The sequence below is a fragment of the Kogia breviceps genome, chromosome 2 (assembly GCF_026419965.1).
Source record: "Kogia breviceps isolate mKogBre1 chromosome 2, mKogBre1 haplotype 1, whole genome shotgun sequence".
Taxonomy (NCBI): domain Eukaryota; kingdom Metazoa; phylum Chordata; class Mammalia; order Artiodactyla; family Physeteridae; genus Kogia; species Kogia breviceps.
In genome coordinates, this window is record NC_081311.1 from 10,606,866 (window position 1) to 10,634,588 (window position 27,723).

The 27,723-nt window shown below is 44.3% G+C and overlaps 1 protein-coding gene and 1 long non-coding RNA gene across 3 annotated transcripts in view; one reads left to right on the forward strand and one right to left on the reverse strand.

Moving 5' to 3' along the window:
* WDR11 (WD repeat domain 11) overlaps positions 1–26,602 on the reverse strand; it is an 86,745-nt gene extending 60,143 nt beyond the window's left edge. The window contains exon 1 of one of the 2 annotated variants that reach the window (XM_067024520.1): positions 26,571–26,602. Coding sequence is in view for 1 of the 2 variants with exons in the window: in XM_059051994.2 (XP_058907977.1) it covers positions 678–763 (86 nt within the window). In the remaining variant the exon portion in view is untranslated. Of the gene's footprint in view, positions 1–677; positions 1,120–26,570 lie in introns of those variants that run through there. The other variant, XM_059051994.2, reaches the window with a different exon arrangement.
* Positions 216–27,723, forward strand: LOC136793495 (uncharacterized). Its single transcript, XR_010838802.1, has 3 exons — positions 216–291; positions 2,593–2,732; positions 27,695–27,723. It is a non-coding gene; the product is annotated as an uncharacterized lncRNA (long non-coding RNA).

Sequence of the window (27,723 nt, forward strand, 5' to 3'; positions counted from 1 at the left end):
GTCTTATTCAGCTTTTAATCCTGAGCATCCACAAAGTGCGTGGGGTCATGCTCCCCGGTATCTGTGATTAGCCCCGGTCCTTCCCACCAGATAAAAAGACAAACAGTGAACAGGAGGTTTCGGTACTCTTGCCAACATTCCCAGTAGCCACAGCTACCGCAGTTTGCTTTATATTTGTCTAGTTGTTAATTTGCAGCGTCATTTTACAGTAAACCGATAAAGGTGAAATGAAGTGCCGGCGAGAGCACAGGAGCCTGGCACAGGGTCCGGCACACTGTTGAATGAATAAAGGTAAGAAACAGGGATGAAAGTGAAAGAAGACAGAATGGGGACGAGAACGTGGTCAGGGGAATTGACACTGGGGACAGAAGGCTGGAGACTGGAGAGAGGTTAAGAGATGGGACTGGGAGGGTGAGGAAAAGAGCAAAGAGAAAGAGAGATGGCAGAACGAGGGCAAATATATCCACACAGGGAAAGTTCCCACATGGGGCATTTACAGCTTTTATAGTAACAACAAAATTCCAGCATTTAAATGAAAATCTCCAAGTGTGAAGGCGGCACCCAGTCTTTGCGAGGCCAAACTAAGCAGGGGGCGGGGGTTGAAACCTCTTGTTTTGTCCCCTTCCCCTCACAAACTCCTGGCCGAGCCTGGCGGCCTCGGAGCCCCAAGCCCTCACCAGTCCACCGCCGCCTTGTTGTGGGCACTGAGGGCCCCGGTGAGGGTGCGCGCCGACACCTTAAAATTCACCGTGTAGGGCAACATCGCTGCGGCTAAGCCCGGCCCTCGGCGCCGACTCGCAGCCAGGAAGCGGCGGCCACTGCGCTTCCGTTCCAAACAGAGTTCGGGTGGCTTCGTGGGCGCCGCAGTTTGGTTCCACCGAATCCGAGGTTCCACCGCCCCCAGCTACGGCTTCCTTCAGGTTCCGCCACGCCTGTGTTCCGGCTGCTTCAGGATGCCGCCGCTGTAGCGGTTCCGCAGCTCTGCGTAGGAGCCGGTGGTTCCCGAAAGAAAGAGGTGCTGACTCTGGTTACGTTCGGTTTGTTCAGACTGGGACTGCGTAGACCTATGTGCCCTGCTGGAAATGGTGAAAAGCAGGAGCTAAAAGCCCCAATTAGCCTTTCTGCCTTGGATTAGTTCACTTAGGGCAACTACCAATGACAGGCACTGTTGTAGGAATGGAAGATGTGGTGATGAAGAAGACAAAGTCTCCGCCCTCATGGAGTTTCTAGAATAAATGCATGTGTGAAGTTAATTGGATGAATGGAGAGAGTGAATGAGAAGAATGGCCGGAACATAAAAAATTTGCAAATATGGAGAATACTCCATATCTGGCCTTGGAAATACTTAAACAACAACAACAAAATAGCGTTTCTCCAGAGGCCAAGTGCCCTTTGCCTGTGTCTGTTTGTTGGGGTAGCTTTCGTTTGACAGTTTCTCCTCTGCTGCTCTCCTTCAAGTCAGACTCAATGCCTCCCTCCTCTGTACTCCACACTTCTTTTATCCTTTAACACTCGACACAATGATTTCTTTACAATTTTTGCATGCTTCTGTCTCTCCCCAAATACATTGCTATTTCCTTGATCAACAAAAGGAACAAAAATAATGGTAATTTTGTCATCATGGGTCGTTGTGTCCACCTTATCACTCTTATAAAACAGCTTTCTCAAAGATTACCGACAATGTCCTCTTAGTTGTTAAAGCTAATGAATACATTTTGGCTTTTAGTTATTCTCTGGCAATTGTTGCTGCTTCCCTTCCCTTCCCTTGCTGTCCTGCCTTCCCTGCCCCACATCCTTCCCTACTGATGATACTTTGGAGCTAGCAGAGATACCCATAACCACAGATCTAAATATACCACTCCCTTATTAAAAATCATTGGTGCCTCCTGTGACAGAGTTTGCTAATTGGCTCCCAGAATTTATTCCCCCCTTCTTAGGAACGTAACCACAATTTGTTTCCAGGCACATTATCACTCCATTAAATTAATACGTACCCCAGCTTCCCTTACAACTAGATCAAGTCATAATGCTAACTTCTGGCCAATGAGATGTAAATGGAAGTGTGTAGTGACCTCTGAGAAACCACTCTTCTGTGCTGTTCTTCTGTGCTATTTCAATATTTACACCCTACATTATTGTTATCTGCAGATATGTTTGTCTAGCAAGGGAGACTAACACATTTTTAGGCAACTGTGTTATAGCAGAATAAATGCACTCTAGTAGACTTAGAACTCTTCTCAGAAAGGAACCAAATCTCAATATTCCTTTCTCCCCAAAGCCCAACACTCTTCCTGGTCCGCAATAAATGACTGGTGGTGCAAGAGTTTTAAATGGCCTTAAGCATAAGGTCAACCAGGCATGAGGTAACAAACAGTAAGGAGTCAGTGCAGAAGCTCACAAATGGAGAAGGGGAGCAGGGAACCCTCTTAGAGGGATTAATTAGTTTGAATCTGTAAGCTACCTTGAGGACATGAATGTTGAATGTTCAGGACAAGGATGGATGAACACCTGGGGTTGGAACAGTAATATGTCTCCCATGGTACAAGAGTGTGAATTAAGTATGCTAATGGGTTTTTATGGCTTTCTCTGAAGCATCTGTCTTGGCCAGCGTGGAAGACAGAATAAACACATTGGACAATTGCTCTTTCCATGGAAAAGAACCTAAGCTCCTCTTCTATGCCTGAAAAACTACCATTTCACTCCACGTCCAATGACGTCAACTTGAAAGCCAGGTAAAGTGGGCTCAGGGCATCCTTCCACTGCTGTCTCATTTGCTTCCCTAAACTAGGACAACTTTTTTCCTCTTTTAAAGTTGGTGGAGATAAGAATATAATGGTGATATTTCTGATTACTACTCTGCTTGGGTGGGACAAAGCAGAGGAAAGGGATGAAGACAGAAACAATATATTACTGAATAAATCACTTACTTTGTAAGTGAAATTTCCAAGGCCACATCAGAGAGAGCGCTGGTAAATTGGTTTGACCATGGATGGAGATGTTGAGGATGAAGGTGATGAAGTCAGCTGCTTACTATGGAGCACTCATAAAATGCCAGGTACTATGATAAGCCCTTCACCTGCAGCATGACACTGAATCTACTCAAAGTCATAAGGCTCTATCATAACGAGTATCCATGACAAAATTAAGGCTCACAGAGTTGCCTGAAGTTATACAGTCAATAAAAGGCAGAGCAGTGTTGGAACCCAGGTGAATCTGATTCCAGAACTGATGCTTTTAACTACTGACGACACCACATTGCCCTCCATGGCACAATCCACATCACAGTCCAGTTGCAATGAATGCCAGCTGCCTGGGAAGCATAGGATTTTTTAAAAATCATACTTTTGTTGAGATATATTTCACCTACTTAATCACACAATTTGATTGGTTTTAGTATATTCACAGAGCTTTGCAACCATCACCACAATCAATTTTAGACTATTTCGTCACTTCGAAAAGAAATCCTATACCTGTTAACAGTCAGTCATCCTTTCCCCCTGACCTCATGACCCCCATCCTCATCCCTAGGCAACCACTAACCTACTATCTCCATAGACTTGCCTATTCTGGACATTTCATAGAAATGGAATCGTACCACATTTGGCTCTTTGTACGCGTCTTCTTCCCTTAGCGTAATGTTTTCAGATTTTTCCATTTTGCAGTATATAGCGGTACCTTATTATTTTTATTTCTGAATAATATTGCATTGTATGGATATAGCACCTTTTATTTATCCATTCATCTGTTAATACACATTTGTGTTGTTTTCACCTTCCAGCTATTACAAATAATGCTACTGTGAACATTCCTGTGCAAGTTTTTGTGTGAACATATGTTTTCATTTCTCTTGGGTATATACCTAGGACTGGAACTGCCGGATCATATGGTAATTCTAATGTTTAACTTTTTAAGGAACTACAAGATTGTTTTCCAAAGAGGCTGCTGCACAGTTTTACAGTCCCATCAGCAGTGTACGAGGATGGCACTTTCTCCACATTCTCCCCAACGCTTTTTATTCTCTGTCTTTCTGTAGCCATCCTAGTGAGCGTGAAGTGGTTCTCATTGTGGTTTGGGTTTGCATTTCCCTGATGGCTAATGATGTTGAGCATCTTTCCATGTATTTATTGACCATTTATATGTCTTCTTTGGATAAATGTTATTCAGATTTTTGGCTCATTTTTCAATTGGGTTATTTGTCTCTTCACTATTGAGTTATAAAATTTCCTTACCTACTTTAGACACAAATCCCTTATCAGATTGACCAAAAAATCCTCCCATTCTATAGGTAGCAACCTGAACGTTGAGCCGCTTGGCTGAGCACATATACCCAATAAGGTCAAGGACTGAAGTCCTTATTTCCAAAGCTAAGAAAGACAGTGGTGGCCTGCTTGTGGACTGCTTGTGGAAAGGGACAGGAACATAGTTCTGATGCAGAAAAAACATGGTGTGTAAGGACAGGGTACACGCCTAGGAATAATGAAATTGGTCAAAGAGCAAATTTAGGAATGAACAATTTTTCTTTTTGTTTTACGTGCATATTTTACTACTTACGTAGCTTTAAATTGTGTGTTTCGTTTTATCTCGCGTAAGATGGTGCATAAGGAGCAGCTTCAGTCGCGCCGTCGGTAGTCCCCCTCGGTTGCTGACCTTCACACTTGTCCAAAGGTCTTCTGCCACCAAGTGCTTCTATGTGCACAAGTCCATGGAATCCACGTACTGTATGTGAGCCTTTAAAGGTTCTTTTAATTCACTTCTGTTACTAATACCAGGTATCATTTGCTGGGAATTAACCGTGTGTCAGGCAGTGAGCTAAGGACTTTCCAGGTGAGTGAAGCCTTTTCTTTCATCCTCATACTCGATTCCCTTCTTCTGATCCTAGGGAGTCATGGATGGTTAGCCTCAGTAGTAGAAGGGCATTTATTGTGACTTTGGGCAAATTACTTGAGTTGATTAAGCCTCCTTTTCTTCTATTTTTTAGAGGGGGTTGGTCATTATCCTTGGATGATTAAAAGCATTACATTAGATAATACATTAAAAGAGCCTAACACAGCACTTGGGTTCCTAAGTACCTTATAACTTACTGACAGAGCTGGGATATAAATCTAGGCCTTTTTTTTCTTCATAACACTGGCCCCTCTAAGCTTTATCACCTTGAATTTGAAGAAAGATCTTCCCTCTCTAAGGTGCATCCTGCAAAGAGAAGAAGTAACGAGGATTGGGGTAAAAGTGGAGTTGAATTTGCCGTGTCAGTCACCAGGACACCAAAACCACAGTGACCAGCTTTAAGACCAGAGTTTTAAGGGAACACATCAGACAGGGTTTGGGGAATCAAAGTTCTGGATGGACCATGATGACCTTGGCCTGAAGGGGCTAACTCAGCTCTTTCTGAAAGACCAGGCTGTCCTCACACATAGCCAAAGGCACAGGCTGTTTGGGCTGCCGGGCAAGCCCCAGCCAGTGCTCTGCTGACTGCCCTGCAATCACATCGTGCTTACAATGCTGTTTGAAGCTCAGGGCCGGTGGCCTCAGGGGTTAGCTTTTTAAGGAGAGGAGCTGCAGCTTGTGTATCTTTCAGGATAACAATGCCTCATTCTCTGCCAGCCTTGGGTCCCCTGAGCCTCCCTTCTCAGGCTGTGTCTTTACTGAGACCCTTCTCTTGACCCTTGGTCACTCAGCCTCCCGCTAACTCTAGCATCACTTTGTGCCAAGACATTTACTGCATCTGTTAGAGTATTTCCCTTAGACCATTGTTAGAGTATTTTCCTTAGAACATTGGTATTTTATATTGGTCAATCCTGTCTTATTTAAACGAAAGCATTTGAATTCCAAACCAACCTTGTTTCGTCAGTGGTAGCTATCGCCAACCCCATGTTCTAGATAGAGAAACTCAGCCTCGGAAAGGGGAAGGGACTTACCCAAGATCATATTTCTGGCCAGTGACAGAGGCGAACCTCTACCTGGTCAGGACTCAGTCCCGTATACAGAACTGCTTTCCTGTGAGGTTTAGGAGTGGTTGTGACATCGTCAAAGGGGATGAAATGGGGACCAGGAGTGCACACTTCGTGCAGTCAGTACATTTTAAAGGAAAGTCACCCAGTAACGTGGGAGGCACAGTCGGCAGCTGAGCGGGGGATTGGCTGGGGGGGGGGCGCTGGGGGTACTAGGTTGACAGCCTAGACTTGGCATCTGCCTATCTTTCCTTGAGTTTTTCCTTAAACACCTTCCGCCCACTCCTTACTTGCTCATGGATAATCATCAGTCTGATTTACTATCTGGTTACTCTCATTATTAATCTCTTTTTATGTCTCTACACATTATGGATAATTCTTACAGTATAATGGATCAGTCACTGCACCTTATGCCACGGTAATTGAGGTTTATTAGACTAAAGGATGTTTCTGAGAAAAGCAGTCATGATGAAATGGATTTCTCCCGAGGAAGCCGTGTGAGGGATGTGTTTCTCTTACATCCTGAACACAAGGAGAGGCAGCTAGGAGTTGCTGGAGACAGCGAGGCCTTTGCGGTTAGACAGACAGCCAGACACACAGACAGGAGTCCTGCTCTGGTCCCGCCGCCTCCTAGCTCTGTGACTTTGGACAAATTTAGAGGTTAAAAATATTGCGTGTATGGAATAAAACACAGACTTACTCGAGCATGGACTTGAGGATATGGGGAGGGGGAGGGGTGGGCTGTGACGAAGTGGGGGAGTGGCAGGGACATATATACACTATCAAATGTAAATTAGATAGCTGGTGGGAAGCTGCTGCATAGCACAGGGAGATCACCTCTGTGCTTTGTGACCGCCTGGGGGGGTGGGATAGGGAGGGTGGGAGAGAGGGTGATGCAAGAGGGAGGAGATGTGGGAGCATGTGTGTATGTATAACTGATTTAGTTTGTTGTAGAGGGAAAACTAACACACTATTGTAAAACAATTATACTCCAATAAAGATGTTAAAAAAAAAAAATATTGCGTGTAAGGTTCTCCAGTGAGACAGTTGTCCTGGGTATTAAGGATGAGACGCCAGGTCAGCACCCGTTCTCACCCTTTCCCTCTTTCCAGGGAGGGTCCACATAATGGACCTGCCAGCAAATCCCATTCCTGGGGCCACTTAGGTTCTGTCAATGTGTGTTTATTGGCTCTTTTTAAGGGAAGAATAAACTAGAGGACTTCCTTATCTGGTCTATTCATCAGAATTTTATTAGTCCAAATAAACAATGTCTTAATATTGTGCTCATGGAATAGCATTTCATAAATTACATTAAGCCCACAAGGTTATATGTGGTAGGCAATCATGATTTCTTGGGAAGAAATGATTCTATTGATTTTCACATTCTTAACGAGCTTGGACCTTGGTGGAAATAGATTGTGAGACACTCTAACAGGCTTTCACATTGTCTGGTCTTTCATAGAATCCTCTGATTGTTGCAATTAAAAACAAATGCCAACTTGCCACTGATACATCGAATCTCTAAGTGTCATACTCGTATTTCTACTCAGGGTAGATGACTGACTTGTAATTCAAAGTCTGCCCTGTAATAAGCCTTGAGTGTGGACAGACTAAATCAAGAGGCCTAGAAGCCATAAGACAAAGCAGGGCACTCGTAGCCCCCTGACATATACTGAAAGTGTTTATCTAAGAGCATCTAGTTTTACTCCTTTGAAATATAAAGAACAATATCACAATCTTTTTAAAAGAGAAAAATGTATCCACAATCTTTATTTGCTAATGTAATTTTTTATATTCACATATTTTTCTCCCAATTCTGTCCAGATGAAGTCATATTTTACACAATTTTATAATACATATATATTTTATTTTTAAAAAAATTATTTATTTGTTTATTTATTTTTGGCTGCATTGGGTCCTCTTTGCTGCTCACGGGCCTTCTGTAGTTGCAGCGAGTAGGGGCTACTCTTCATTGCGGTGCGCGGCTTCTCATTGTGGTGGCTTCTCTTTGTTGCAGAGCACGGGCTCTAGGTGCGTGGGTTTCAGTAGTTGTGACACGCGGGCTCTAGAGCGCAGGCTCAGTAGTTGTGGCTCACGGGCTTAGTTGCTCTGCGGCATGTGGGATCTTCCTGGGCCAGGACTCAAACCTGTGTCCCCTGCGTTGGTAGGCAGACTCCTAACCACTGCACCACCAAGGAAGCCCTTAATCTTTTTCTTTGAAACTTCTATCATAATTGTAATACTTATATAGTCATCATAATTATCATTTGAATGATTTCACAATATTTCACAAAATATATATGCAATAACTTATTTAGCTGTTGTACTATTGCCTGATATTTAAGTTATTTCCATTTTTAATAACAAAGATAAAGCTACAGTAAATATCTTCATGCTTATAGTTGGTTTTAATTTTATGTTATTTCCCTAAAATAATTCACAGGAGTGAGTATAACTGTCTCTTCTTTATTATTAAATTTTTTCTGAATTACAAAATAAATAAGTACTTGTTGTAGAAAATATGGAAGCTTCAGAAGAGCATAAATACAAAAAATATATGATCCCTGGTAATATTGGCTTCTTTTAAGTGACTAAATATTTCTTCCTTTAAAAAATGCATATGTTTGGGCTTCCCTGGTGGTGCAGTGGTTGAGAGTCCGCCTGCCGATGCAGGGGACGCGGGTTCCTGCCCCGGTCCGGGAGGATCCCACATGCCGCGGAGCGGCTGGGCCCGTGAGCCATGGCCGCTGAGCCTGCGCGTCTGGAGCCTGTGCTCCGCAACGGGAGAGGCCACAACGGTGAGAGGCCCGCATACCGCAAAAAAAAAAAAAAAAAAAAAAAGGCATATGTTTTATTTTTTATAAAATTGAGGTCATACTATAAGAACTATTTTTACTCTCCTCTTTTCCACTCAATAATCAGATGTAATCATTTGCAAATATTTCCGTAATGTAATCTGCCCTTTATTTTGTGGATTTTTTTGAAATACAGAAATTTAACATTTTCTAATGGAATAAAATGCACTGCCCATCGTATGCCCTTTTCATACAATGGAAGCATGTCTTTCATCGCCTGACTGTCAGATGACCATTTGACAACACGACGTTCTGTATTTGTCATAACACACCTGACTCTAGGCCTGATGTCAGAAGCCAAAGAAAAGGAGCCCTGTCTGAAGTCCCGCCCTGTCTGAAGTCTCCAGGTGATTCGAAATCTGGAGCTGAGCCAGGTGCTGGGACTGGGCGGTGTCATCCCTCCTTCCTGCTTATCCTGCTCCTCTCACTGGCCTGATGTTTCCAAGGGGACATTGGGTACAGCAGGAACTGCCTCCCAGAATCTGTACTCACTGTCTACATGGCCTCTGTGGGGAGCCTGGGATTCCCAGTCTCACCTTGCCTTTCCTGGTCCTTTGTGTGTCATTGAGCTCAATACCTGGGAGGCTGGTCCAGACCCACTCATCTGCCTCAAGACAGACCTAGTAGGTGATCGCCAAATAAGTGATTACTGAGAATTCAGCTCCTACCTCTGAGGGATGCTGTTTTGAGGGTGAAGTTAATGCCTAGGGGTTTCCAGCCAAATCCATTAGGAAAGTCATATCTGACTTTGCTTTGTGCCAAGTCTCTCACATCTGTCTCATGTGCATGAAGGGTTTCGATAGAAAGTAGACAAGGAAAAGTCATTAATCTTCCTTGTGGTAGAATGTAGTGGTTGTAAAAGTTAATTCTCTGTAGGATACAGGCTTAAATTTCACTTAATATATTTTAAAGGGAAAACCACTAGGATTCTTGCATAATTGTATAAAAGGGCATTTTATAAATCCTGCTGAACTGAATAACAGTGTTACTTATTGAGGAGCAGTACACTAAAAGAAAATTTGTATTTCTGATTATGTATATGTGCATAATTACAAATACGAATACTATACACTATACACACACACACACACACACACACACACACACACACACACACACACACGAGAAATGTTTTCTCTCCTACCGTAACTTGCCATCTGGTAAAGCGGCAGTGATATTAAAATGCTCTCCTTCTGAGTCTTGCCTTTCCTAGCTGAGTGCTCTCTGGGGGCTCAGGAGGTAGAAGACGTGAGTCCCTGCTGAGGCCAGAACAGAAAGGGCCAATAGAGCAGCCATTATCGAAGACATTTATGGTGTCTATGATTGAGGAATCCATTGGCTGTCTGCTTTATTCAGCCCATAAGAACAGTCTTTACATGAGAATATATTCATGTCAGGGCTATATTGGTATTGCAGGCTTTGCATTAGGGCTAATTAATCTATAGCAAGAGGTAGTAGTTTCCTTAATATGAACTTTAGTGATTCAAGGAAGTGATAATAACACATCAATTTTTAAATTGTGGAGAAATTTTCCATCCCTGAACAGTAGCTATTCCTAAAACGGAGTGTGCCAAGTGCAGTAAAAATTTCCTTTATGCTCTGAAAACTGCACAGGGCTTCCCAATAGCCCCCGGGATCGAATCTGTCCTCCTGGGAAACCGTGTTCTCCCCTGACTGCTGCCCTACCCCTCCTGTTGCTTCTCACCCATCCTCAGTCCACGTCACACATGTTCACGGAGCGCCTCTTAGAGCTAGTGCTGCAGGCCCAGCTGGAGTCCATCTGTCCATCCTCGATCGCTGGGGACACAGCAGTGAAACAAACGGGCAGACCCCAAGGCGGGCTCTGGGGGGCTCACCATCACCTGGGGTAATGCCTCTTTTCTCCTGCCTCTGGGCCTTCGTTTATGCCGATTCCTGTTCATGAAATAACCTTCGTCTTTCCTTGATTGTTTCTTCCTCCTCTTTTAAAACTCAGATCTGGTGTCCTCTTCTCTGCCAGGTCTTTCTAGAATCTCCAGATTCAAGGCTAAATATCATTGCTTTTATGCCAAAATAGCTCTTCTTTAAAAACATATATTTCCTGTATTCTTGTGATTATATAAGTAGCATATGCTCATGAATGAAATATTGCTAAAGTCAAGAAATGCTCACTGAAATATTGGTAAATACAAAAATGTACAAAAGAGGGGACTTCCCTGGCGGTCCAGTGGTTAAGACTCCACGCTTCCAACGCAGGGGGCACACATTCGCTCCCTGGTCAGGGAACTAAGATCCCACAAGCCATGCAGTGCGGCCAAAAATAAATACATAAATAAAATAAGGCAAAATAAAAGAAACTACAAGAAATGAGATTTTTAAAAAATGTACAAAAGAGAAAAAGTCAGTACCATCTGAAGATAACCCATGACATTTATATATTTTAAAAGGTATCTTTTAATATGCCTGTTCCCTCCTCGAGACCTCTTGGGGACATATATTCATGTCTCAGTCATCCTGTGCCTTTTCCTCTGCCTAGTTCTATACCTGTCACAGAGTAGACCTTCAATACATCTTTGTTGAACTCAACCAGATTAATTCACTTAAATGCTTTTATTGATACAAAAAGAAATGACCAAATTAAGCATTTTATTTAGGGTGTTAGAAAAGAGACATAAATTCCTGCTGCCAAGTAGAGGTACAAAATGCAGGCAAAAGAGAAATAGAGTAGTAAAAGAGAGTGGGATTAATAAATCAAAGCAGTCTTCTTTTGAAAACAAGAACAATGAATGGATAACCCTCTTTCCATCCTTAAAAAAAGAAAAAAGCAAGAAAAAAAACCCAGAAATAATATTAGAACCATGAAGGAGTTATAGGAATGGAAACATTAAAAAGTTTTTTTATAGTATCATACTTGATTTTTATGAAAGATCGAAATTGATACCACAATCTGCTCTACACTTTGCTATAAGCAGGATTAAGGTGGAGTGATTGAGAATGTGGGTTTTGGAGCCAAGTAGACCTATGTTTGATGTTCTGCTCGACCACTAATTATGTGGCCTTGAGGAAATCACATCATCTTTTCGAACCTGAATTTATTAATCTGTTATGGTGAGAAAAATACCTACTAACAGTGTTGTCGTAGGGATTGGATGTTTTTCTGACAGTGTTTGGCACATAATGACCCTTGAGAAAGTGAAAATAGCCCTTCTGGTCATCAGATAGTCATGTTTCTAACAGAACATAAACGCTGTTTCCAACGGAACAGGGACAAGGCCACGCAAACAGTGCTTCTATATAAGGCCGAACCTGGGCAGCTGAAATGACTAAGGATCCCTTCCAGGGGATGGCTGCTTTCTCATCAGTGCTGTCCCCCCTACCTTCATTCCTCCTGCCTCCAGAACAAAGCTTGCTGACATACTGGATGGGTGAACTGACCCGGCTTCTTGGCAACATCCAATCCAGAACTAGCCTCTGCTTCCTTGCGCTCTCTTCAGAACCATCCAGCACAAGCCCAAATCCTATAAGGAGCCCCCTTGTAACGTGCTCCTGTTGCGATGCCCCATGGTTCAAGGCTCAGAGATCTGCATTTTGAAGCAGGTCATTCCCCCACCTCCATTCTTTTGCACACTGGAGTGTGAGCAGCATTGCTCTGGTCAGTATATTGTGCTGGGATGTTGCCAATGCCTTTGTCCAGTTGGGACTTTGCCATCCCACACCAGGGGTCCAACAAGGCAAACCCAGCAAGAGCTCTCAGGACACTATGAGCAATTTGCCCATCCTGCCTCTCCTGATGAGAGTTCCTACGGCTTATTGTGGAGTGAAGGATGTTATCTTAGTCAGTTTGCATTGCTATGCCAAAAATATCATAAATTGGGTGGCTTAAACAGCAAGCATTTATTTCTCACAGTTCTGAGGCTGGGAAGTACAAGATCAAGGTACTGATGGATCCAGTGTTTGGTGACGTCTGCTTTCTGGCTTGTAGAACAGCCACCTTCTCACCATATGCTCACAAAGATGAGAGCAAAGGGAGAGAGTGAAAACTCTCCTGTGTCTCTTCTTTTAAGGACACTAATCCCATTCATGAGGGCACCACCCTTATGACCTAATTACCTCCCAAAGGCCCCATCACATTGGGAATTAGGATTCCCACGTATGAATTTTGAGTGGACACAAACATTGCATCCATAACAAATATAGAGGTAGGAGTTTAAGAATTAAACTAAAAAGAGTATTTGTGTTGACAGTGCAACCTGGAAAGGAAAGTGAGCTGTACAAACTTTTAGCTAGTTAACATTGGCTAAATACCATTAGCTAAACTTGTAGCTAGTTAACGTTGGCTAAATATCATGTATTTCCCTTGTGTCTTATCTAATAGAACTCAGACTTGATTCAGCTATGTACCCCTTCCCAAATAATCCATAAACCTCAGGAGAAGCTGACTTCACTGCCCTTGGCTCTAGGCTTGGGGCTGACTGGTTCAAGTGAGTTCCCTTCCTCTTTATCAGGGGTTTGTTCAGGAATTGGCATGAAATATTCTGGCTAATGAAATATGAGAAGTGTTTTGTTGGAAATTTCTGTGAACCTTCTTCCTTGCTCCTCTGAAAGGCTTTCAGAAACGATTCTCCCTTTCTCCTGTTGGATATGGACAAGGGAGAATGTAGTCCTGGTTGCTGTTAAAGCCACCCTATGACCAGGAGGAAAACCAGATTTAGGATGCTGTTGACTCTGGACATCAGAGCAGAGTCATGGAAAGAGCCTGGGTCTCAGTTATATCATGAGCCTGATGTCAACTACCCCAAAGCCCACCCTATCTTTGGACTTCCTCTTATGTAAGTGGATTTTCAGTTTAATCCAGTTTGAGTTGGTTTTCTGTTACTGCAGCCTAAGGTACACAGATTGACATCTTTTGACATGGGAAATAATACACTCTCCAAAAGTTAAATCATAGCATGAAATATTGGTGCAAGCAGTGTCTAAGACATTCTTTGATAAGAACCAATGAGCAGTCCACACTTCCCATCAGGGATGTCACTAAATGCAGAAGGTACACACTGCATCCTATCAGGAAAAATCAGGCTCCCATGAAGGCAATTCCTGCTCCTGTAACATTTGACTTTGGCAGACCCTGTTCTGACCAGCATTTCAGCCACTCAGCCATAGTCTGGACACTTAGCCTTGAGTTGTGCCATCGATTTTCTTTCTTCTTTTTTTTTTTTTTTTTTTTTTTTTTTGTGGTACGCGGGCCTCCCACCGCGTACCGTTGCGGAGCACAGGCTCTGGACGCACAGGCTCAGCGGCCATGGCCCACGGGCCCAGCCGCTCCGCGGCATGTGGGATCCCCCCAGACTGGGGCATCAACCCGTGTCCCCTGCATCTGCAGGCGGACTCTCAACTACTGTGCCACCAGGGAAGCCCTGATTTTCTTAAGACCTTATTCAACTTTCGGTTTCTCCACTGCTATCCTAACAGGCCGAGGAGGGCAGCTGTCACTTACCTTGAGAAGCACTTTCATTTATATTCACGATTAATTTGTGGGGAGTCAGCTGAGAGGCAGCAATAGAAAAGCTGTTGCCTGGGAAACAAGATTCTTCCTGGGACTTTTTGAGAACTGTTGGGTCTTTAATGCTTCACAAAACACTCCATCTAAGAACTGAACCACCAAGGTAACCCTGCCCAACTGTTCTAGAATGCAGAACTCCAGAACCTGAAGTCATGCTTGACTTTTTTACTCTGCCTGAGTGTGTCCAAACTGCTAGAGGAACCGTTTGTATTTCCTACTCAGAAAGTTAAATCTACTCTGTAATAAACTTCACACTTATAGGCATAACTGAAGATAACAAATTCTGAGGGACTCCAGACTGTTCTGTCTTCTACCTGCTGGGCTGGTGGTAGCAAGTTCTTCTTTATCAGACCCTCATGGAGAAGAAATCTTTTGGGCCTGCAGATGGAGGATTGTACACCACTGAGGAACTCCCAGTTTTCCCTTGAAGTAATAGCGTGTTGCAACAGAAGCTGAATTTCAAGGGTAGCATGCTAGCAGGTTTAATAAAATATTAAAAACCATGCCATCACACCAAGGTTTACAAGTGTTCCACTTTCTCCACACCCTTGCCAACATTTACTGTCTTTTTTTTTTTTAACAATAGCCATCCTAATATGTGTGAGATGATATCTCATTGTGGTTTCGATTTGCACTTCCCTGATGATTATTATAGAGATCTTGAGCATCTTTTCATATACTTGGCCATTTGTATGTCTTCTTTGGAGAAATATCTATTCAAGTCTTTTGTCCATTTTAAAAAAGAATTATTAGGGCTTTTTTTTTTCTTGAGTTATAGGAGTTCCTTACATATTTTAGAAATTAAGCCCTTATTTGGTTTGCAACTATTTTATCCCATTCCATAGGTGGCCTTTTCCACTCTATTGATTGTTTCCTTTGCTGTGTAGAATCTTTTTAGTTTGATGTAGTCCCACTTTATTTTTGCTTTTTTTTAATCTGTGTTTTTGGTGTTATATCCAAGAAATCATTGTCCAGGTCAATTTCAAGGAGTTTTCCCCTATGTTTTCTTCTAGGAGTTTTACAATTTTGGGTCTTATGTTTAACTCTTTAATTCATTTTGAATTCCATTTTATGTATGGTGTAAGATAAGGGCCCAATTTCATTCTTTTGCAAAGAGATATCCAGTTTTCTCAATATCATTTATTGAAGAGACTACCCTTTCTCCCTTGTGTATTCTTGGCACCCCTGTCAAATATCAGTTGACCGTATATTTTTGGACTTATTTCTGGCCTCTCTATTCTGTTCCCTTGGTATATATGTCTTTCTTTATGTCAGTACTATACTGTTTTGATTACTAGCTTTGTAATGTATTTTGAAATAAGGAAGTGTGATGCCTCCAGCTTTGTTTTTCTTTTTCCAGATTGATTGGACTATTCAGGGTCCTTTGTGATTCCATATGAATTTTAGAAATTTTTTTTTGTTTCTGTAAAAAGCACCATGGGGATTTTGATAGAAATTGCATTGCATCTGTAGATCGCTTTGGCTAGTATGGACATTCAAACAATATGAGTTCTTCCAATCCATGAATACAGATATCTTTCCATTTGTTTGTGTCTTCTTTAATTTCTTTCAGCAATGTTTTGTCATTTGTGGTGTACATGTCTTTCACTTCTGTAGTTAAATTTATTCCTGAATATTTTATTCTTTTGGTGCTATTGTAAATTGGATTGTTTTCCGACTTTTCTTTTCAGATAGTTTGTTGTTAGTGTATAAAAACACAACTGATTTTTGTATGTTGATTTTGTATTCTGCAACTTTACTGAATTCACAGAAGAACAAATACTGCATCATTCCACTTATATGAGGTATCTAAAATAGTCAAATTCATAGCATCAAAGAATGAAATAGTGATTGCCAGGGACCAGGAGTTGGGAAAACTGTAGAGCTGTCAATCATTGGGCATAAAGTTTCAGTTATGCAAGATGAAATAGTTCTAGAGATCTGTTGTACAAAATTGTACCTTTAGTTAATAACACTATTGTATACTTAGACATTTGTTAAGAGTTAGATATTATGTTAAATGTCCTTACCATAATAAAATAAAATGTAAAAAACCCCCACACAAACAAACAAACAACCAACCATGACATCCCAAATAAACATGAGGAACGTTTGCATCAAATAAAAATGGTGCTCCAAGTCAGGAATTTTGGTTGCAAGGGACAGAAATCTGACTCAAACTAGCTTTGGCAAAAAGAGAATTATTTGGCTCGTGGAAACTAAGGAAGGAAACATCTAAACTGCAGGAAGGAGAGGGGTGCAGCAGGCATCTGGAGGAATTAAAATTAGAAAGTCAAGTACTGACTAGAGTCTGGACCCTCTCTACACCTTTGCTCTCTGCTTCTCTCTCTGTGTTGGCTTTTTTTCTCTCTCATTGCAGCCTGTTTTGCACCAAATTGCTGGCAACGTGGCTGTCAGCAGCTTCGAGCTAGATTTCACTGCTTCCCGTAGCTCTTTCCCAACTCCGGAACAACTCATGGAGATGAACTTGGGTTCACCTATTCAGTCTGGGTGCCTGGAAGAACCCCTTCTGGCCAGAGGAACCCAGGCTGTGTAATAACGTAAAGGACTCCCGTATAGTTGTGTGCATGGCGGAGATGCTTCTGGAAAAAAAAGAGGTTCTTGCAAACAGTCCCTGAGAGGTTCACTCTGCAGAGCCTCAGCTATGTGGGAGAATCAAGGCAGCAAACGACAGGGCTGGGAGTCACTATGGGGACCAACTGGTCCAAGTAACCAGGAATCAGACTGACCAGGAGGCTCATCAAAGGTCACACAGAAAATTAGAGGTCAGAAAAACTGAGTGTCATTCTCTTCAAAAGAATTGTACTTCTCAGCTTCTTATAAACTCACAACAAACAGGAAATGTGTAGCCTATGATAGTTTGTTATTGCTTTTTAGAGAGGAATTGAGAATCCCTTCCTTCCTCTATGTTAGAAAAGAGGAAAGGGGTGGGGGACAACCCTCATGGAGCAGATGCTGTGCTCAGCGTGTCACGTTCCTCATTTCATTTAATCCTCACAGCACATCCCAAGTAAGCATACCCATTTTACAGATGAGAAGACTGAGGCTCAGTGTAACAAGATAACTTGCCTAAGTTCTCCCAGTAAATAGGGGTTGGAGCTTGCTGGCAGGCAGCTGGTTAAAGACCCTCTCCATGGACCCGCCCTGTGTAGGAGGGGTGGGGATGTCGGCAGCTGGCTGAGAATCTGCTCAGCCCTGATATGGTGAAAATACACTTCTTTCTGCCACCCTTGTGAAGGATTCTTCGTGCATCTCTGGGGGATATTTACAGATTAGGAACTACTTGCCCCCTATCCGCCCTGGCCCACTAGGTCATACAGCAGGTCTAGACACAGGATGCATACCTGTGCTTCCTCCTTTGTTGCCCAGGTAGCTGGGAGCCACCTTCAGCCCCAGCCCCCAGAATCTGCCTGAGAGGGCTCTAACCAAGGCCCCCATGTTGCCTGGGCCTTGAGGTCAGCAGCACCTGTATAAATCCTTGTTTGGGAAGTTGTCATATACTGTATTTTCTCTCTAAAGTGAGTAGGACTAATTTTTGATTCTCAGATATTTGACTTTCAACCATAAGCACATCATAACGAAAGCAGTGGATTTTCCGTATCGCAGTACCTTCCAAATTCTATTAAAATATTTATTTGTACCCTGAGTAGTCCACAGGGCTGCTAGTTCCCTGCATAATGTCATGGTGTGCCAAGGCTAACAAAGCTAGTGAAATAATCTTCCATTGCCCCCCTCCCTCAAAGCAATCATTTCTTATCATCACATCTCAGGAACTAGTCACACAAAATCATTTGAAGTATTTTGGGGGACTGTATTATAAAGATGGATTTCTGCTATGAGAGTGAAATTCAATTTAAATATTTTCAGCTGGTTGTCCAGGTATAAGGCTTTCCCAGTGTTTAGTGGAGCCATTTGTCTCTAGAAATAAGCACTAATGCAGTGTGACATGTATAGACCCAGAGTCCCGCCATTTTTCTCTGGCTTGAGCAGCCAGTGGGGGAAAGAAAGGCTCCGGTAGCCATGAAAATCACAAAAGGCTGCTTTTCTCTTGGAGATGCTGTGAATCTCCAAGGAACTGCAAGAATAGTCAGACTATGCATTCTCATTGTCAAGGCCCGTAGATTCCTGATCTAGAACATACCCTTCTGTGTGGTTCTGGAGTCTCGTGTAGGAACCCTTTAAAACCAAGAATGCCTGGAATTTAGACTTAGGAGCAAGCCTGGCCAGGATTGTCGCATCATCCTAATAATCTTCTAGCAATTACCGGGGCTGTTATGATTACTTCAGCCTTACGTAGAACTTGGCAAACTGCTTTCTAGTCATTTTACACCCAAAGTCAAGAGCTGACGGACTCTTGCTAAAGAGCATTCAAGAATTGCTGACAGGGCTTCCCTGGTGGCGCAGTGGTTGAGGGTCCGCCTGCCGATGCAGGGGACGCGGGTTCGTGCCCCGGTCCGGGAAGATCCCACGTGCCGCGGAGTGGCTGGGCCCGTGAGCCATGGCCACTAGGCCTGCGCGTCCGGAGCCTGTGCTCCGCAACGGGAGAGGCCACAACAGTGAGAGGCCCGCGTACCGCAAAAAAAAAAAAAAAAAAAAAGAATTGCTGACAACTAAAGAGCGAGCCACTCTGGTGAGGAAGTAAATAACTGGAGCTCATTATAGAAATTTAAGAACAGATGATATTACAGATAAAAATAAAGTTAGTTAACACTGCATTGTGCTTGCTATGTCCTATCCAAGTGGTAGATACCATTTAACTCGTGTAATCCTTATCGCTACCTGGGGAGGCAGGTATTACTAGTATTCTCGTTTCACAGATGGGGAAACTAAGGCATAGAGACTAATTCAAGGTCACCCAGCTGCCTACTCCATCTCCGTTGTTTTCGCCTAGTTAACCTCCGGTCCTGCTTTTGGTAACAACACTCCATTTACCCTGTGGGAGCCACCCACCCATCCCCCACTCTCACTGCCCGTGGTTGGCCTGAGGTTGTCAGCTTCCTCTGTCCCATCCCCAACCCACCCCCAGCGACTGAGATGGGTGGGTATGTGACTCAGGCTTAAGCCAATCAGCAAATTCCACCTCCACGATGTCTGATTCGGGGACAAGGCCACGGGCGCAATCACGCTGAAGACAACAATTTCTGCAATTGTTAAGAAAAGAGAACTCCTCTCTGGGCTCCACTCAGAGACGGGAGGGTGTAAGCCTAGGGCTGCAGGAGCCCCTGAGTGGAGACAGCGGTCCGTCTGAGGGTGTAGCCACCCAAAGCAGAGCAGAGCTGCAGATGGAAAGAGACGGGGCCTGAGGACATTGTGGAGGCCACACATCCAGCTGTTCCCAAAGTCTGCACTGGACTTGCCCCACTTTTACTTTTTTAAAAAAAGTCAGCTGTTTTCCTTTTGCTTTTCTTTCCTTTCCTTTCCTTTAATATTTGCAAGATTGTGCAACCATCACTACTCTCTAACTCCAGAAAGTTTCATCACGCCCCAGAGAAACTCGTTAGCAGTCACTCCCCATGCCCCGCTCCCAGGAGCCCTGTGCAACCGCAAACCGGTGCTCCAGCCCCTACAGGTTTCAGGGGGAAGCACTGCTCACTCAAGCTTCCGGTCTTCCTCCCCCCGGCTTCCATCCCTGCCCTGGGAGAGCGTCGGTCCTCTCATGAGGGTCGTTGAGGACATACACTGGGGATCATTCACATCAGGGGTGCCTGCTCTGTTGTATCTAAACATATATAAACAAATTAGGAATTAGAAAATCAGCCCTGAAAGTGACAGTAAGAGGTGTAAGGCCATGAGTTGGTTACAGCACGGGACTCTGATGGTGGGTAGGAACCTGCCGCCCCTTGCGTTCTGGATGAGATTGTCATTGAAACCCCGGATCCAAAGCGTGTGCCACCGTGACGGCAAATCACGGATGGAGCAGGGTCCCCAGGCTGCCACCTTGGTGCTGCTTTAGGTTGCGCTGCTGACTCTGCATCACCTGTGTCAACCTGGAATTTGGCTCCTGTCTGATTTCTTTTTCACTTAAACTCCACTTGCACAAAATTTACATTGTGATAAGTTGAGGGGGAGATAAGGAAGGTGATTTTGGAGCCCCACAAATAACTCCCAAATTAACATCCAGCCTTCAAGCCAAACATCAAGGTCTTCCTAAGAGCCATTGAACACTTAGCGGTGAGGCAGGGACACATTACAACTTTAGTGGCCTAAAGAATTTTTGTCTTCATGGGCCACTTCTTTCATCTATCTATCTATCTATATTTATTTATTTATATATTATATATATATATAAAATCATATTCATGACTGTGTTGGCATAAGAAAAATGTAATTTTAGCTGGATTGTATTTTTTTTTTTAATTCTAATTTTAAGAGAAATGAAAACTTGCTCATGGGTCCTTAAAAGTTCCGTGGGCCCTGGGCACCAGCCTACCATTCCTATTGGCTAAGTTAGCCCTGCCGTCAAGATAATACATTCTCCGTCCTGCTTTATATCGGAGTGAGGCGGGATTTTCGGTCCGCGGAGAGAGAGTCTTCTACCTCTGAGGCCTCCCTCACAGAGTGGCCTTCTGGGTGCTCAGGCTGAGGCCGTGGTGAATCTCCCTCTGCGCCCCCTTTTCTATTTGCTCCCCTGCACTCACCGGGCAGAGGACGAGGAAGCTCAGTCCAGGCACCTTGGGTTCCCCAGCAAATTCCTCACCGAGGGTGTTAAAAGAACAAGGACCGAGGGGTGAGGGAAGGGGCGCAAGGGGACCCATGAGCTATTGGGCCACGGCGGGCACTGTGCCAGCATCGCTTCGTTTCATATCCACGAACGTCTGAGAGGCGGTCAGACAACAAGTGCGCGTAAGGTCTTTACTATGTCCAGGTGCCATGCTGGACACTCTGATGAGCTTATTTAATATTCATAGTCACCTGAGAAGTAGGTATTATTTGTCTTTATCGTACAGGTGACGATGTCGATGTTCAGAGAGGGTTAAGTAAAGATTTCTGAGCACAGCCAGGGATAGAGGCAAAGTGCAGGATCGGTCATTACTATAAGCTGAGTTTCAGGGACTCTCCTAGGACCACAAATGACTCATGCCCTCTTGGCATGGCACAGTCTGGCGTAGACTTTGACACAAAAGGACTGTCACCTGAAGCATGGGCCACTGTGTGTGACAAAGGGTTGACAGTTTAGTCCTGGGCTCAGGGGCTCAGTGAGTACCTCCTCAGCTGGGGCTCAGGTTAGATTTTGGGAGAGGTGGGGTTGTGCCATAGAGACCAGGTGATATTGAGACTCATACACCACGGGTCTCAAGAATCCTTTAGTACAATAAACACATACCCACTTGTTTACCAAATCAGATACCGGGGAAGCAGGTTTCCAGTAGAACGATATGACAGGTCCAATTGTTTAATGTATACTTATTTTTCTTTGAACGGGCCTGTTCCTAGGAAACTTGCCTTTGGCTCATAGTACCTTTCAGAGCATAGCAGCCCATTCAACCGCCACGTGTGAGTCTGCCCTACGTCTAATAACAATAACAGCTAATAGCAGCCGTCATCGTGGTTACAATATTATTGGGTACTTATTGTGTTCCTGAAACACTTAAAATACTTTATATGTCATGTCTCTTTCAATCCTCCTAACTACCTTGGGAGATAGAAAATTTTTTTAAATCTATTTTTAAAAAAATAATTATTTATTTATTTGGCCGCGCCAGGTCTTAGTTGTGTCCTGCGGGATCTTCGTTGCGGCACGCGGGATCTCGTTCCCTGACCAGGGATTGACCCTGGGCCCCCTGCCTTGGGAGCACGGAGTCTTAGCCACTGGACCATCAGGGGAGTCCCTAAATCTGTTTTACAGATGAGAAGACTGAGGCTCAAAAAGTTTGAGTAACTTGTACAAGGCTACATAGTAAGTGGTAGAGCCACGTTAAATCCAAATCTGTCTGATTCTAAATCTGGAGTTTATGACGACCAGTATATTCTTCCAAACCTTAAACGTAAGTGTTTCTTATCCTCTGAAGTCAAGTGCTATTTCAGGAACCATGACTGTCCAAGGCTGAAGCTATTCAGATTTGCACACGAAATCCTATCGTTAGAAGTTTCACGTCCATGGTTTTCCAACAGGGATGATTTTACCTCCCAAATGACACTTGACAATGTCTGGAGATATTTTGGGCTGTCACAAACAGGGAAGGGGCAGAGGGTGCTACTGGCGTCTAGCAGGAAGAGGCCACGGATGCCCCTAAACACTTTACAGCTCACGAGACAGAGCCCACAGCAAAGAATTTTTATCCAGCCTCAAATGTCAACTGTGCTGAGGTTGAGAACTCCTGTACTACACAAACTTAGCACTTGGATTCTAAGTCGAAATAGAAAAATCATCCTACCTCGCCCCTCTTGATGCAGTGTGTCATTTGTCAAGGATGCAAAGTACAGCTTTGGAAGCAGCCATCAGATACTGACTCTGAAATGAATGGCTTCTCAAGGGTCCTACTCGGTATGGTGACCAGATACGTTATCCTGCACATTAGGACACTGACTCTGAAAGGAGACGCTATTTACAATTACTTCACGACACCGGGCATATACCTGGACAAATGGCCCCCCTACTATTGAGTTCACTGTTAAAACGTGCTCGTGGCAGAGGCCAGTGCAGCAGTAAAGATGAAACGCTGCCTCGTGTGTCTTGGCAATGACTTCAAACCCTCCCAACTTAAAGGTGCGTTTTTTTCCAAGAACTCCCGAACACTTGAGATCCTCAGAGGCTGTTCTGGGTCCCTCCGTCACCCACACGAGTGACATCTAGCACCATCTGTTGCTTTTCAGACACAGCTGAAAAGCTTTTGCTCTGCAGCCAGTTTTGAAAGCCTGTCACTTGAACTTGGGCAATCGAGGATCTTCTACAGTTTATTTCATCTTGGCAAAGCACCCTGTGAGGGAGGCCATGTGATATGGTCACTTTTAAGAAGGGGAAAGTGAGACACAGAGAGGCTGGCGCCTCTGGAGAGCAAAGCGAGTCCAAGCCCTATGACTCTGTCATAAGACAGGAGACAGATGGCGTCACATAAATACACCCCCAGGGGTATAACTAGACTTCAAGAAAAACCTGAAAAATTTTTTTTTACTACAACCATATCTAACTACCATCATGGTTAACAGGCATCAGTAAAGGTGTGTCCTGAGCCAAGGAAGAGCCAAGGTGGTCGAAGGGTTCAGGATGCGCTGTCTGCACTTGACCCTTTTTTCTTCCACTCAGGAGGGCATGTCAGAACGTGAGTGAAAGTTATTTCCTCGTAAGGTTAACCTTGGCTGCATTCTGTTTTATTAGAAAAAGGATTTAGTCACAAGCTTTAATGTGTTGCAGTAATTGCCTGTGACCCATCTTGCTCTTGGCCATGACTCACCGGTGCTTTGGGCACCGTGCTCCAGCGTGGGGCTACCCTCCACCGTGCTCCGTCTCTGGGGAAACGAACACAAGTAGCAAGCAATAAAACGCTGTCATTAGTTTAGTTCTTATCTTAGAATTGTTTTGTTCTTGATTTCTCTTTTGAACTCAAGATCAAATCCCCTGGTTAAAGCTCGTGGGTTTTGGGAAGGTAACAGTAGATATTTTGAGGCATAAAGTATCTGGCTGTGTTAAGACTGATCATGGAAAAATGGGCTGGTGGCTAGAAAATAGTCATGAAAGGTAAATAGGCTACAATTCGGGGTGCGGTCTTGTGGAAAGAAATGAGCTCTCCCGACCCAATCTGGAGGACGTGATGCTGATAAGGTAAAATATTAGGTTGTGAGGTTCATGTAGGGCTTTATCACACATCCTTTTAACTCTGCAATTAAAAGAGGGAAATAGGGCTTCCCTGGTGGCGCAGTGGTTGAGAGTCCGCCTGCCGATGCAGGAGACGCGGGTTCGTGCCCCGGTCCGGGAGGATCCCACATGCCGCGGAGCGGCTGGGCCTGTGAGCCATGGCCGCCGAGCCTGCGCGTCCGGAGCCTGTGCTCCGCGACGGGAGAGGCCACAACAGTGAGAGGCCCGCATACCGCAAAAAAAAAAAAAAAAAAAAAAAAAAAAAAAAAGAGGGAAATAGTGTGCTGTGTTTCTTTCTCCTTTAGAGAGATGGTGGAAGCTGTAGGCAGAAGAGAGTTGCTCACTGACAACCCGAAGAGGAAGATGCATTGTCCCAGCTCCTCAGAGAGTTTGCAATGGAGTTTTCTCCTCTGCTGCATTCCATTTTTCCTTGTCATGGATCCCGAGTTCTCCCTGTCCCCAGCTGAAGTACACTCCCTTCTGCTTGCAGATGGCAAATGTGACAGTGCAGTGAGCTGTGGGCTACAATCCAGCCTGATAGGCACCCTGGCCTGTGAGTGGAAGCCAGAAATAGTAGGCAGAAAAGCAAGCCATAGAGTTGAGGTGGCCTCCTGGAGTACTAGAGAGGCCCTGGAGAGCTCTGGAGGGCGGCTTTACAAATCAGCTTTCTTCTTCTTGTCTCCCATTCTTTGGGGCTTCTCCGTCTTTTTTTCATCTCCCATCCCCCCCACCCCCAGGCTACACTCTCCCTGTGATTCAGAGCACAGCTGTAGCACTGCAGGAATCCCCTAAACTAACTTCTGTTTGGGGATTATGGGAAGCAGTGTCTCTCTCCATAGGACCTGTGGGGTCAGCTGAGGCAAGGTAGCTGGGAGAAGAATGGGCCTGTGGACATCGGCCTGTTGGACCTTAAGAGTGCAAGCGTTGAAAGTATTGATACATCTTGTTTCCATCAGTGAACGCAGTGGATTTGAATGTTACGGAACATCTGTGCACATAAGAAATGGCACAGTGCTCTTATTCTCCTAAATCAACTTTAATTGGCTCTGCACTCCCACCAACCTGACTGGCAGGAAATTCGGCCTTGCTCTTGGAACAGGGGTCCTCCTTCCCCTCCTCTGGCTTGTACCCGGGCTTGGAAGGTATGGCAGAGTCCAGAACATTCATGGAAGGCTCCTCTGGCCTTTGGGTCACATTCCTAATTTAAGGAATGCATCGAGGTGCCCTTGAGGGCAGGTGGCTCCAGAGCTTCCTTCTCAGGAGATCTTTGCTGGGACCGGGAGGCTCACTCCTGACTCATTCCCGTGGGAAGTCCTGCCTAAGCCCCACCCACGGCCCCAGTCCCAATGTGCCACCTGGGAACAGGCCTTGGGTTCCTCCTACCCAGTCAGTCCTCCAAAGCCCCAGCCCCTCTCAGAGCCTAAGGAAGCTCTAAGTGGCCTTGCTCCCTGTCTGTGGCTTCACCGTCCTGACGCCTCAAAGTCCGCCTTCTCCCTTCCCCTTGTCTGCAACCATCCACCATGTTGGCAAAATGATCCCAGACTTTTGTCAAAGACCGAGCTGTTGGCAGGGGTGGTTTCTTCTGAGGGCTGGGATGGAGAATCTGCTCCAGGCCTCTCTCCCAGCTTTTGGTGGGTAGCTAGCTAGCTCTGGCTTTCTTGGCATCTCCTGAATCACCCAGTCTTGGCTTTCAACTTCACATGGTGCTCTCCCTGCTTGCATTCCTGTCTCTCAGTATCCCCTTTTTATAAGGACACTAGCCATATTGGACTAGGGGGCCCAACCTACTCAAAGATCACCTCATCTAATTACTAATTAATTACAACTGCAATGACCCTATTTCCAAAAAAGGTCACAGTCTGAGGTACCAGGAGTTAAAGCTTTGATATATGAATTTTGGGGGAGACACACTGAATCCATAACAGTGAGCAATTTGCCTCAGTTTTTCCTGAGGTTGTCCTGGTTTTAAAGTTCCATGTCCTGGAAACTTCCTCAGTCCCAGGCAAACCAGAACAGCTGTTCACCTTATTTGAAGACAATCCCAAAGAAGTAACACAAAGTGTCCAATACTTGGTCATTTCCCTCCGTATCTATTTCTTGGGAACCTCAAAAAAAAGACTGACTACTGGCAGATAAATTTTGGGTATTCTTAGATTTCTTGGGTGACTGTCACTCCTTTAACTGTTGACACATAGCAGAGAGTCACTAAGTGTTGATAAAATGTGAAGGAGAGTTGCGGAGAGGGTTGGGCTAAGGGCCAAATGTGGGAGGAGGAAGGAGGGGTTGGACACTGGAGCGCGGTAGAGAGATTACTCTTGGAAAGGAAGAGTCTGTGTAGGTGAGGTGTCTGTCTGAGATGCTGGGGTGCAGAGAGGAGGGCCTGTGGGGCATTACACCTGAGCCCCCCGCCTCACCTGTTGAGAGCGAGCCATCATGCAGAGGAAGCCCGGCATCCAGTGGTTCTAATCTCTGTCATGTTTTCTTATTGCTACCACTGCAGAAGAGAGGGAACAAACAGCTCTTTAATTCTCCCATAAATTGAAGATGATGAAGGTCACCTCTTAGAAGGTTCTAATCATGCTTAGAACACATGTGTTTTGCAAGTCTCCATCCAGGACTGATTACAGTGAGGACAGGGAGAATTAAATGTTGAGGAGGAAACCCATTGTAGGAGGGCGGAAGCTGGGTGGTAAGAGAAGGGTTCCGCTGTCCCCACCGTGGTCAGCTGTTGCTGCTGTTTACAAGTTAGGTTTTAGGAAGCTTATGCATATGCCTCCCATAGGATCCCTGTGTTATTTGATATGATCTTGAAATAATCCCCTCAAAATAATTTTTCTGATTACTGATCCAGCTGATAGAGAAATCAAAATAAACTCCCCTTTGTGAAAGCCACTACTGTGGATTTATAAAGGTGTCCTGGGCAGGCAAACAATTTCAGAAAAACGTATGATTTTGACAAATCAGCAACTGCTCTTGTTAAATAACCATCCTCTTTTCATAAGACTGGGAATAAGTCACAGCTCAAGGGAGGCACAGTTAACTAGGGAAATATATTTTCTTGTTTATAGTCTATCAATAATACTATTATTGAGTAACTATTAGGTATAGAGCAAAATTTTTAAGGATTCCAAATATTTTGCCCAGAATAGGGTTTCCCTCCATTACCAGAAATCTATGAAATTTATGCCACTGTCCATATAGTTAATGACCCAGTCCTAGAAGTCGGCATCTCCCTGGTTTTAATTAAATTTAATTAAAACATCTTCGGAATTGCTCCATGGCAACCCAGAACCTATTTTACAGATGGAAACACTGAGGTACTTTGTGCCTTATAGAAGTATGATTAGAGAACCAGCCAGAAGCAGAGTCATCTCTGAACGGATCCTCAGAGTTCTGGGGACTCCACATGCCCCGCCACATGTTGGAAGGGGTGTCTGATTGGACAATTTCCGTGGGTCCTGGGTTTTAGAGGGGTTCACCATGTGCCGTCTGTTCTTTAGTTTTGGAATCACTGCAGCACGCCTTCCTTTCTGATTAGCAACCACCACCTGCTGCTGGAAGTCAACC